At 42.0% G+C, this 13,537-nt stretch overlaps 1 protein-coding gene across 3 annotated transcripts in view; it reads right to left on the bottom strand.

The window, feature by feature from the left end:
* TMEM94 (transmembrane protein 94) overlaps positions 1–13,537 on the bottom strand; it is a 102,697-nt gene that overhangs the window by 24,476 nt on the left and 64,684 nt on the right. For 2 of the 3 annotated variants that reach the window (XM_060764691.2, XM_060764693.2), the window contains 7 exons: positions 13,008–13,172; positions 11,855–12,067; positions 9,504–9,819; positions 7,138–7,311; positions 5,782–5,884; positions 2,016–2,233; positions 612–793 (listed from right to left, as the gene is read on the bottom strand). In XM_060764691.2, the coding sequence (XP_060620674.1) occupies positions 612–793; positions 2,016–2,233; positions 5,782–5,884; positions 7,138–7,311; positions 9,504–9,819; positions 11,855–12,067; positions 13,008–13,172 (1,371 nt within the window). The remainder of the gene's footprint in view (positions 1–611; positions 794–2,015; positions 2,234–5,781; positions 5,885–7,137; positions 7,312–9,503; positions 9,820–11,854; positions 12,068–13,007; positions 13,173–13,537) is intronic. The other variant, XM_060764692.2, reaches the window with a different exon arrangement.

The raw sequence follows: 13,537 nt of genomic DNA, 5'->3' as shown, positions 1-13,537 counted from the left end.
GGAAATAGAGAACAGTACCTCCCCTAGAGCCAGAGATGAGCACTGCCTCCAAAACCAGAAATGAAAGGAGAAGCCTCTGCCTTTCTTTGTTTTTGTGTATCTCATTATATTGTAACAAGGAACTGAATGTTTGCCAGTATCTGTTTACAATGTAATCTGCTTTGAGTCCCCACAGGGAGAAAGATGGAATATAAATAAAATGTTGTTATTGAAATTATTATTATTATTATTATTATTATTATTATTATTATTATATTTTCACTTTGATTGTATACGGAGGATTATGGCACACCTACCCATCATGACCAACTTTAAATACTGGCAGGGTTTGCAGGCAATGACATATGATGATGAAAGATGTAGTTCACCCACATCCTTATGCATTTTCTAATGGAACTATTCATAAAATTAGAAAACAAGCAGAGAGGAAAAGAATGACATATGTTGCCTTGAGTTCATGTGAGGAGAGACTGGCTACAAATTTGACTGACACTAAAATGTAACAGGATGGCTCTGCCCCTCTTGTAGTCCCTGCAGGAACGTAACATATTGAGTATAGGAACGTAACATATTGCAGGAATGTAACATATTGAATCAAATAAGTAACCTACCTTACTCTTGAGCTCATCTTCCAGAGAGAAGTAAACAAAACGAATGCAGGCATTGACAAGTCCCTCAATTAGGCGAACAACATCAGATCGAGCCTGATACTGGGAAGACACCATTCCCATAAAGATCTGGCCACTCAGAGCCTGGATGCAGTCCTCCTTCTCCATCACTTCCCCGATCCCTTCTTTGTGCATGCATACAACAGGCGGTGAGGGGAGGGGGCAGACATGTCACAATACAGAGTAGGAAGGTTTGGCACAGTCACAGGAAAACAGACAAAGGAGGACACACACACAAAAGTGATAATTATTAAGAAAATAGGAATAGCACGTATGCTTCTCCTCCAACCTTCATCTAAATTGCTTTTCAACTTTGTGCTTCTTGCTGATAGTTCTGGGTGGGTTTTGTGAGTTGAAGAACCAAGTCTATCTTTTACTGACTGGCAACAACAGGGTTGGGGAACAAAAATATTGTGGTTGAAAGGAAGGATTCTGTCTCTGTCTAGGGACTGAAACGTTGAAATTGCTCCTTTGTGATCTGCCCAAGGACAATGAAGGAACTTGCTTGCCAGGCTGAAACTAACAAGCAGGAAGAGTGAAGAGAAGATGATCTGATGAAATTGGATCTAACAAATCCTGTTTCTGTTGCAAAAGCATCTCAGACTGCAATGTGCTAAGAATTTTAGACAAACAAAATTCTTCCACCATTACACGTTCAGAGGTGGAGGAAGGCAATATAGTGAAACAGAAGCCCTTGGACCAAAATGAATATTGAGTCAACAAGATTTCAAACTAATCCTAATGTAAAATGATGTTGCAAAATAACCTTAATTTGTAAATTTTGTAAAATTGGGTTTGTAAATGTCCTCCATGAGATTTTATATATAAAACATTAAGGGATAATTTTATGCACATTCAGACATCCTCTAGAAAATACTGTTCAGTTGCTTATTTCTAACAAATTTTTAATTTTTCATTTTTGTATTCAACAACCTCACTCTTTTAAAATGGAGGAATTTTTGGAGAAGTCTTAAGAACCCACGTTTACAGTGATTCCAAAACTATGGTCCTCCAGGTTCCAGCAGCTTCAACCACTTTGGCCAATGATCAGAGATTCTGAGAGTTGAAGTCCAAAACACCTGGGGGACCTGAGTTTGGGTTTCACTACAGTAGAAGTTTGGAGATAAACAGGATTGGCAGAGCCTTCTCTAAGGCCCATCGACATTACCACATAAAATCCAGATTATCTGCTTTGAACTGGAGTATATGGCAGTGTAGACTCATATAATCCACTCCAAAGCAGATAATGTGGATTATCTGCTTTGATAATCTGGATTATATGGCAGTATATAAGGGGCCTAGGAGGCACCTGCCACAGGACTTCAGTGGTAACAGAAAGTTACCTACCATCTGAACTCCAGCTGTTCCTCCGGCTGTTCTGCTTGATGGGAGTAGTGCCAGGGAGATCGCAGGAGGTGAAGATGGCATTCTGCCCAGGGACCTGCACCAGTTCTATACACTTGCCATTGAGCTGGGAGGACAAGGCACAGTGCATGGGCTTATAAGAGAAGGCAGAGCAGTACCCCGAGAGACAGGCACGCTGGTAGAAATCCAACACTTTCTTCCTAATGCCAACCAAAAAGAAAAAGAACTAGAAGAGTAAATGAAAATGGCAGAGAGATCATTTGCTCAAAAAGTACTTCAACATTTGACTCATGCTACACACATGGGTCTACTAAAATAGCCATGAATAAGCGGAGCAGGGAAGGTGTTGTGGTCCACATATTCCATAAGCCCTGGCGTTAGCCACTGATTGAAGCTTATAAGAATTACAGTTCAACAATTTGAATGGGGTAAGGGATGCTTATCCCCAACGTTTCCAGGAACAGAAGCTGTTAATGGGAATGAAGACAGGGGCTATTCATTCATATTCCTATAGTATAATTTATTTATTTATTTAGTACACTTGTATACCGCTAATATCTCAGCCTAAAACGGCGACTCATTGCGGTTTACAACATTTAAAAACAACAATATTCCAATTAAAAATATAAAACACATACATATACAATACACAGTATTGGGCCACCAATACAGACCAATGCATCTCTTAAATTAAAATCATAATCCAATTTCGTTGTCTGTGATTGCCAGTCCTTGATCAGAGATTTCATCGCATTGGATTAGCCGAATGCTTGCTCAAACATCCATGTCTTGAGTTTTTTCCGAAATACTATCAGCGAGGAGGCTGATCTTATCTCTATAGGGAGGGCATTCCAAAGCCGCGGGGCCACCACAGAAAAGGCCCTGTCTCTCGTTCCCGCCAGCCGCATCTGTGAAGCAGGCGGGATGGAGAGAAGGGCCTCTCCCGAAGATCTTAGGGTCCTGGTGGGCTGATAGGCCGAGATACGTTCGGATAGATATGTTGGGCCAGAACCGTTTAGGGCTTTAAAGGCCAATGCCAGCACTTTGAATTGGGCCCGGTAGCTAATCGGCAGCCAGTGGAGCTGGTACAGCAGAGGAGTTGTATGCTCCCTGCGCCCTGCCCGTTAGTACCATGGCTGCCGCCCGTTGGACTAGTTGGAGCTTCCGAGCCGTCTTCAAAGGCAACCCCACGTAGACAGCGTTGCAGTAGTCAAGGTGGGATGTAACCAGAGCGTGGACTACCGTGGCCAAGTCAGACTTCCCAAGGTACGGTCGCAGTTGGCGCACGAGTCTTAACTGTGCGAATGCTCCCCTGGTCACCGCCGAAACCTGGGGATCCAGGCTCAGCGATGAGTCCAGGATCACACCCAAACTGCGAACCTGTGTCTTCAGGGGGAGTGCGACCCCGTCTAACACAGGCTGTAACCCTATACCCTGTTCGGCCCTGCGACTGACCAGGAGTACCTCTGTCTTGTCTGGATTCAATTTCAATTTGTTCTCCCCCATCCAGACCGTCACAGCGGCCAAGCACCGGTTCAGGACCTCGACAGCCTCCTTAGTAGCAGGTGGGAAGGAGTGACAGAGTTGGACATCATCTGCGTACAGATGACACCGCACCCCGAAACTCCGGATGATCTCGCCCAGCGGCTTCATGTAGATGTTAAACAACATGGGGGACAGTATTGAACCCTGAGGAACCCCACAAAACAAAGGTTGTGGGGTAGAACAGGAGTCCCCCAGTAACACCTTCTGAGACCGACCCTCGAGGAATGACCGGAGCCACTGCAAAGCAGTACCTCCGAGACCCATTCCCGCGAGGCGTCCCAGAAGTATAAGCACTTTTCACTGATTTTGAGGACCCATTCCAACCCTCTGGGCTTCTTAGAAGCCATTCCTGCCTTCCCCCATGACCACTTTCAAAGGTTCTGTACAACTATGGCAAGTAGTGACCTCACCCTCTCTTTCTTGCAATATGCAGCAAAAACAGTTCTACTGTAATGCTTGGAGAAAGCATCTGCCCACAAAATTAAGCATCAGGCACTGCTGTTTGGTACGACCACCACATTACCGCTGCTGCAATCTATCTTTTAAAAGTGCTAGCGTGGCGGTTTAGATCATGATTTTATGGTTTCTCATATGTTATTATAGATTGTTTTGATATGCCGTGAGTTGCCTTGTGGGGGGAGGCAATCAAGAAAGGCAACCTATAATACAGGAATACATATAAAGTTTCCCTTTTCCCTTAAACACAGACACAGGCCTTTCAGAGGTGGTTGAGCAGGAAGGGGATAGTCTTGCTAAATAAAGTGTTTATATTCTTGAAAACACTGAAATATAAGAAACCACAATCCATACCAATTTTGCACAAATTTGAGATATTGATGCTGGTGAGGGGGTAAAAGTGTTGGGATAAGAACTGAGACTAATCTCCCCCTTTTAAAGAAGACCTATCAGAGCCAGTATGGTTTGAGGGTTGGACTACAACTCTGGAAACCAAAGTTTGAATCTCCACTCAGGAACGAAAGAAAACCACTGGGTGACCTTGGGCAAGTCATACTCTCTCAGCCTCAGAGGAAAACAGAGACCTTCTGAATAAATACTGCTCAGAAAACTGTGATAGAGTTGCCTTAGGGTTGTCATAAGTCAGAAATGACTTAAAGATACTCAACAAAAACAAAAACAACAAATAAAAGAGTTTCCAGTGTATGAAGAGTTATGTTGATATACTATCCCTGCAGCCAATGGAACAATGAATTTAGATCTGCAAAGGCCTACCCTTATACAAAGCAAGATAAACTGTACAATAGAGGAGGATACCAGTAGGCTTTTAGCAACTCCTTGGTTTACAGAAGTATCCCAAAATAACCAAGATCCCTATTAGAAAAAAATGCCCTGAGAGCAAATGAAATGTGTCACGTGGTTACAGAATGGGAAATGGTTTTAGAGGGAAAAAGAGCAAAATGTGGAATCCTCTCTATCCTAGGAAAAAGGGATGAATCACTAAACTCAAGAATCTTAAAGTGGGGCAGGGGGAAAGAGGAAGAGATGCAAAATGGTGTCTCCACAGACTAACAGATTACAAAAGTGCACAACCCAAGGGTGGATATTCAATCTTGCCTCCATGTCCTTGGGAAGTCAAAAATCAGAGTGAAAAAATGACCAGAAGTCTGGCATACACACAGGCCTATCACCAGATATGGTGGTGTTCTTTTTATAACTGATTTTTTAGCATTTCAAAAAACTACTAACAATGCTACCTGGGCCTTCAAAGTGGGAATGAAAGGCGCAATTCTGCCACGTTTTTGCCCTCCTCTGGATTATTTTATGGAGCCCTTCTTCTGAATCACAGACTAATTTTAAAAATAGACTCCCAGCTCTGCACATCTAAAGGGAAGACCTTAGAGGGCACACAGGGTGTTTTAATTTTAAAATAATTAATCCAAACAATTTCCAAAATAATAAAACCCCATAATTTGAAGCTTTGGGTGCTTTAAAAATAGTCTTGGGGCTGCATGCAGCCCATAGGTCACATTTCCACTACCTTGGTCTAAATCTTTTCAGCAGGGGTTGGGTCCAAGAGACTGTCCACATGTACTGTAGTTGGCTGACAAATCTACCGAACAGTGCATGATGTTGAGAACAGAATTCCCACAATGTTTGGAGAGCCACACAACTCTTTTTCTCGATGCAGTTTCATGATGCTCTGTGAAGCCAGTAGTTTTTGTTACAGTAATCAAAAACTGCCCACCTGTCAGATCCAGAGAGAGGATAAATATCAGAGCCATCCCAGAAGTCTGTGCAGGCCTCAAGGATTATGTCCGCAGTCCCATGGGACAGCATCTGCTCAGTGCCTAAGAGGGAAAATGAGGTTTGTGTCTAGGAACTGAAAATAGCTTTCTGACATGCTCATTTCTTACACAGGTTTCTATGTTCATCATTGCCCACAGGTGCCTTTGTACATTTAACAATACAACAAATAATGAAAGGTACATTCAATGAACTTTGCCTGTCATCAAACAAAGTATCACTGGAAAAGATGAACTGTCAAGCTTTCCTGCAATATATTATTATAGCTTCATCATTCGTATTGTTATAAGGCAACAAACCACATAAATGCTCTTCAAAGTAGGGAGATGGGAAGTTATGCAGTTAGTTCCATTGTGTTCAGCATTCTCTGAGCCAACCTCTTTCATTCAGTGTTAGGTCTAGCATCCCCAAGAACAATAGTCTGCAAACTCCCACAAAAATCATTTTCACAGGTGTCAGTCTCCCCCTTGCTCTTCCTCAGAACAGCACTTCAATGGCCACTCTCAGATGATGGGAGTCAGACAAGACCAGGGAAGAGGTCTCCTCGTTCTCTTCTTTAAACATGCTAACCGTCTAGCGACAGATGGCTGTTTATAAGAAAAGCTGTCTGGAGTGAGCCTTCGCATCTGAAAGCCTGCTGTCCTTGTGTGTCTGCAAAAAGTCAGCCACTCATCTCTTGGTTATGTTAGAATGAAGCCAAGACATGTCAGGCTTTTAATGTAAGTTATCAAACCACCATCATCTGAACCGTCCAGGGGTTTACATGTTGGAAACAAACAGTATGTTTAAAGGAAGAACCTGCTATCTTCCTAAAAGCATTTCCATACTTGGCCAACTCTTCTCACAGCCTAGAAAGTTCCAAAGCAAGTATGTTTTAATAAACAAACATGAAGAATCTTTATCAGTAAACCAACACGTTACATTCCTTTCCTGAACACACCTGATGTGTTTTCAACATCCTGGTTCTAGGCAGTTACTGAAACTATGCCTCACTTTCTAGCTTATTGTCTCAGCCAAGGCTGAGGTTAATTAACCAGTGGAAAAAATGGCTCCTTTTCTAGGAACCTTCACTTGGAAACATGACTGCCTCAATTGTGATAGCAAAGCCTTTTTCTTTTGCATTTTTCTAGGATTTTAGGAACTCAACCAAACTCCCAGACAGTTACCCCCTGGGTTTTGCTTTGAGTAGAGAGGTTGCTAGCCCCATTGAGACTACAGAGGACTCTGTGTTATGAATTGTACATGAGTCACATGTGTACCACCACCACCACCACCCCTCACCAGACAGGAGTCTTACTGGAAGTGGTATCTTTCACAAAAAGGCTGATCATATGACTCAAAGGCGGCCTCCTTTTGGTGATGAATGAAAGCTTTCCAACCATCACTTCTTTCACCATCTCATCTGACGGCAGGCGGTAAAGTGCCAGGTAGTTTTCCTGCTTGAACAGCTCTTTGGCACCAGGTGTAAAGCCTGAGAGGAAGGGAAGTTAACATGAGAATGTGATATTGGAGGGGAAAGCACATGGAAACTTATGGGAATAAAAAGGTGCTCTCCTCCTTTGTCTTCTCTTCTCCATTACCATCCTGATGCCCTGACAAATGTACAGGGAGCCTGTGGAAGGATAGCTAGAACCACTTGGGCGTTTCTTCTCTGGTTTTTATTCTCTGTGGATAAAAAATTGGCACCCTGCCCATATTGCATAGATTGATACACAAGGATGACTCCACTTTTTCCTCAGCCAGGTTTTCCTGCATGTACCATATATACTCAGCTCTGAATGTTGGCCAACAGTCTCAAACAGCAACTGCAAGATTGAATCTATGAACTCCCCAAGAAAGAGAGATAAGATTCCTATTAATTACCAAAAAAAGCAATCTCTCTTCTTGTTGGTTCCCTCACTCCCCGCCCATACTTTCCTAAAATAAACACTAAGCATAGGGAGACTATGCTGCTTTGTTGTTGTTGTTTTTTAAAAAAAATAGTTTCATAAGCTCCCCAAAGGACAAGGGAACATATTTACCCTGCCTGATGCTTTCTACTGTATGTTCAACCAGCTGGTCCACTGTAAGCCAACATGTTTGGAAGGTGACAGGTTGGGAAGGACTAATATACAGTTTTCATTACAATGGTTTTATTTGTTATATGGCAGGGTTTTTTTTTAAATTGAGGGTTGAAATTACTGACTTCTGATTATTTGCTTTAAAACTGGATTAAATGAGTCTCCACTGCCAGATAATCTGGAATAAAAAAGTAATCTGGGATCAGATCCTGGGATATAGGGGCAAAGTGGAAGGGACCTTGGCGGTGCCAATACATGTTATTTCAATGCCAAATCAAAAGCTGGATTTTGATATGAAAGACTCCAAGGCTTAATTGATTTTATAATATTTGCTGGTTGGTGTTATTTAAAATTGTTTCAACTGGTTTGACGCTCTTGTTTTAAGTAATAAATGATTGAACGTATTTTATAGTTATTGTTATTTATTGTCCCAAATAACTCTTATTTTACTCTACCCTACGATCATCAGATATACAGTGGAGTACAAATATTTTCATAAACCTAAATAAGCAAAAGTATACACAAGGAAAGCATGAGGGAGGATTGATTTGCAGGCACATCAACAATTTATTCAACATGGCTAAATTAGGTATGGAAAAGCAAACAGGCTGCAGAGATCACCTCTGAAAAATTTACATTTCCCTCCCCAATCACCAGAATATAACCCCACAGATCTGGTCAAAGGTCCCATCACAGCAAATCGCGTTATTGACACAGCAGAGAAAGATTTACATGTGGCTTACAGCCGACTGGCTGCCTTATCACACCAAGCCATAGTAAATCAATATCAGCTGGCTGGGTGTGGGAATTACAGTTCAGAGCTTAAGATAAGCAAACCCACCAGACAATGTTTGCATACAGTGACCCATTTCTCCTTATCTTGCATGCGATATGCCCATTTGCTCCTAAAGGATCCAGGAATCCAAACAAAACCAAGAAGCTAGGTTTTTTTTTCTTTGTACTAGTTATTGCAAACACTAAATAAAGGCATTTAGTCCAGAGTGAAGCAAACATCTTCTGGAAGTGCTTTGACTGTGTGTTCAATAATCTATTGCATAAATTTTCAAAGTACAGTCCAATGGTCCTCAAAACTATTTTTGAAGCCATGGAGCCCAGCAGTCTCTTGGACTTCCCTTTCCAGGCTAAATAAAAAAGATGGGTTGCTTCTCTGAAACACTTCCAGGAGCACTCATTCACATTGGTGTTGCAAGTCGCCATCCCTATGGCAGTCAGTAACGCCATGGAAGGTCCAGGGGTGGTAACTGGACACTGCTCTCCATCTTGTCTGCACTGTGTTTCTTCTGCTGTCATTTTCTCCCCCACCCCCATCATTTTCACCCCATCCTGCAGTTCTTTGGCAGTGGAGTTGGAGTTTTAATCAAGCGGGCGGTGCCTTTTCTTAAACTGTTTTATTTTGAATTGGGTTTTTAAAATACCTTGTATGCTTTAATTGACTTTGTTACCTTCACCGAGGGTCATTCCTTTGAAGAAAGGCAATGCATCAATTAAAGGGAGGGAGAAATTGAGAGATTTTCCTAAAAATAAAATACCCATCTTTCTTCCCTGTCACCTCCTTTGCACCTGTTGTTTCTTCCGGTCTTACCTATGAGCCTGGCAAGCTCACAAAGTCCCCACGGCACATGCACTGGCAACACAGCATTGTGCGACTCCTGCAGGGCAATGTTGCAGAGATGGTCAGAAAAACGGCACAGGCGCTCTGTCACACTGGCATTGCACAGGTTGAGCAGCACATTCAAGCCCAGGGGTTTCAAGGAGGTTAGATGCATCTGCCAATTGGAATCATCAAACTGGATGCAGGAAGGATTCTGCTGGTCCTGTGACAAGCTCAGCATCTCCAAATGGTAATCACATACAAAGTCTTCAGCCTCACAGGCCAGTCCCTCATTGTCACCCTCAACCTGGCTCAACATAAGAGAGAAATGCCTTATCAGCTCCAAAGAGCAACAAGATCTCTTACCAGTATTACCACAACTCAGTATGACCACCAATATAAGGTGCCAGCCATCATTTTGCTTACAGATGTGAATGTTGAGGGGCATAGACTTCACATAGGGTTAGCACACCATCCATACAACCTTAGAAGAGTTCTGTGTAGCTAAAGAAATAATTTTACATCTTGGAAAATACCCCATGTTTTAAAATCCAAAGTTGTAGCTTTAATATTTATGGAAATGTGTCCAAAAACTGATGACAATAGAAAGAACAGAAAATTCAAAATGAATTGAGATGGGAAGGTCTCAATATTCCATGCTCAGAATGCTTGACTCCAAGCTCATGCAATATGTTGTCATTGCTTTAAAAAATGAGTAATTTCTTGCTGACAATACTCTGAGCAGAATTCAACATCACTTCACCAACTCAACAAAACAGCTCTTGTGCTCTCTCACACATATTCACAGACACACTATAAATGCCAAAAATCTTTCTTGTGAGACAGCCCCATCCCTTTGGAGAGGACTGTGAGAGCACCTAAAGGGCTAAAGAAGAGAAGGTCATCCTTCTCTTTGAGGTGTACTGATGAAAGCAGTTACATCAGTATAAAAGGTTAACCATCTTTCATTCAAGTTGTCCAGTGACAACGTGTACTACTATATAATGTTCCCAGAGTCTAAACATGAAGAAAAAGCTTCATATATTTTTCCTCCTTACTCAAACTACGTTTTATAAAAAGAGAAAGCAAGAACGTCAGCTCCATGGGTTGCTAAGCAACTTGCCCTGGCAGGCACGTAACTTGGTTGCCAGCTTAATCTGTGGTGATCTGGCAGCACCTTCATCTTCTATCTACTCTCTCTAGACTAGTGACAGTTCCAGCACAATCACTCCCATGGTTTTTCACACAAGTTCCCACTGTTGTTCTTTTACCCTGTCCTGCTCTCTCTATGCATACAGCATACATACATTCCAATTCACTCTACTGTAGTGGTTCACATCCATACTACCACACACAGGTGAGTCCAGGATAGCAAAAAAAGGGGAAAGGCACATAGGAATCTGGTACCTGTCTCATTCCTTACTTTCCAGAGGAAGCTCAACACTAGAATGAACAAGTAATAATCTGGAAGCAGCTTATACATTTCTGTCCCAGGCCCCTTCCATGCAGCTGAATAAAACCCCACATTATCTGCTTTAAACTGAAATATATGGCAGTGTGGACTCAGATAACCCAGTTCAAAGCAGATATTGTAGGATTTTCTGCCTTCATATACTGGGTTATATGGCTGTGTGGAAGGGCCCTCAAGCAGCCCTTTTCAGCCTTTTAGATGAGAAGCTGGTGGCTGAGGTGTTCAACCTTACGATACCAAAGTAAGGCTGAACTCCTCAGACACCAACTTTCAAAGTTCTAACCTACTTCTTAAGAGGGATCACTCAGGGCCAAAAGGACCTAACTAACACCCTTCCTCTGTTACTGCAAAGAAAGATGTGCAGACACAAGTCCTCAGTCCATGAAGCACAGAGTGAGCCTTGATTTCTGTTTTTCCCCCCCCACAACAATCTAACAGTATTTCTCAGACACCAATTTGTGCATTGTATGTTAACTAGGCAGCTCTAACTTTCTCCCAGATAGACTTATTCTGAAACCCCATTATAGGAAAAGGAAAGCAGCTTTCCATGATTCAACTTTTCTTACACATACTGAGGGCCCTTCCCCACAGCCCTATAACCAAGAATATCAAGACAGAAAATCCGACAATATCTGCTTTGAACTGAGTTATCTGAGTCCACACTGCCATATAATCCAGCTCAAAGCGATAATGTGGGATTTTATTCAGTTGACATGAGAGCAGAATGAAAACTAATTTGCTAGTAGTAGACTGAATCTCCTCTTTTCTTCCCAACAGTATTCTCTTTCACTTTTTCTGTATTCCTGCCAAACCTTTCCTCTTCTATCTGCTTCTGGCCTTCCTCAGCAAGAAGCCAAGTCCACTGTCTTACCTTCACTGGTTCCTCTTCTCCCCCTTCAATGTCCTTGGAAAAGCTCACATTGGATCCCGAGTGGTGCTTGCTGCGACCACTGGGTTTCTTGTGAATGTGTGTATCCGAAGATTTAGGGGTGTTGCAGGTGGACCACTCAGCCCTGTCTTGCTCATTGGTGATGTGAACAACATCTGACAAAGGCCCAGATAGAAGAGCATCCCTTTCATGGGGCTGTAATACAATATAAGAAGAGGTAAGCACAGAAAGCCATGTAATTTGAAACAAAAAAAGAAAACTACATGATATACAAATGTTCTGATAATGAAAGATTTGTCTTAACCTTTCAAATGATGAGGAATTATAGTCTTAGCACTTCCTAGGTGCTGAAGTTCTCTGAAAAGAGGTGCTCAACCTGTTCTTCCCCAAACCCTATCCTTAGTAGCAAAGAATTTTAGGCATTGTAGAATTTTGCAATGCATGTTATAGAGAAATAAGTACACTAACATACAATTTCCATTAATCTGATTAGAACTTATTTGAAATACAGACCTGCTATATTAAATTTATAAAGTGTTTTACTATATAAAATGCAACCACAATTATGTCAAATAAAGCAGGAAAAAAAGAAGAAACAAAAGCTAGAAACCAGTCAGGGGGAGCATTTGAAATAAGCCTTATAATGAAGAAAAATATTGTCCATTCAAAAGTCAATCAATAGCAGGGCCAGGTGCATCTACTGGGTGAAGACGTTTGACTCCGCTCCAGAAACTATTCAGAAGGCTTTCATCTGAGAAGATGCCAACCTTGTGTCACTAACACAGGGAACCCTGAGCAATATAATCTCTGAAAGAACAGAGATGTCACAACTCATATGATAAGTGGTATTCTTATGATGCTATCTAGTTACAGAATTTGAAGTGCCTGCTTTCCCCTTTTAATTAGCTTTCTCCTGCTTTATTTTTTTAAATTAATCATCTTTATTGTCTATTGTTTACATATTACAATAAAAGAGGGGGAACAATAAGGTTTGGGGGAAAGTAGGAAACTAGGGAAGAATTGAAGGATGGGTATTTGGGGAGAGCTTTCTCCTGCTTTTGACAAGAAGAATGGGGTAGAGAAATGAGATCAGAGCTCTGAGATTCCTGGCAAAGCCCAAGGAGCCATCTCTCACCTCTTCATCCATTTCTGGGTGGCAAAAGGAACGCGTGGAGAGTTCATCCGTCAGGTCTTCATGACTGCTGTGAGGCGGTTCCACTTTGCCACTAAAGAACAAAACCGTCTCTGGACTGGGATTAGGCCAGGACAGAATTCCTTGCTTATCCACACAGCAAAGAACCTAAAAACAAGCCCAAGACATCCCACAACACCCCAAAGATATACAATAAACTACTGGCAAGACTGTATCTGAATTACTAAGGTCACAGTCACTAAACAACAGTCAGGGCAACTCGGCTTTCAAGCACACTGGAAGGAAAGCCAAGTACTAACCAACCCTGGGAAAATTCCTTAACACTACTCAGGACAGAGCAAATAGACAGCCTTCACGGTATCTCTAGCAGGTTAACATACAGATGCCAAAAGGTGTTTTTAAAAATATCAATTACAAGTAGCATACCCACTTTACAGACATGCCAGCTATGGCTAAAAAGGGTTACAGATTAAGAAGTGCTTTTAAATGTCGTTCATAATCTACAACCATGA

Source organism: Anolis sagrei, chromosome 2 (genome assembly GCF_037176765.1).
Source record: "Anolis sagrei isolate rAnoSag1 chromosome 2, rAnoSag1.mat, whole genome shotgun sequence".
NCBI lineage: Eukaryota > Metazoa > Chordata > Lepidosauria > Squamata > Dactyloidae > Anolis > Anolis sagrei.
The sequence above is the reverse complement of the archived record's forward strand: the minus strand, read 5'-3'. Positions and strand labels throughout refer to the sequence as shown.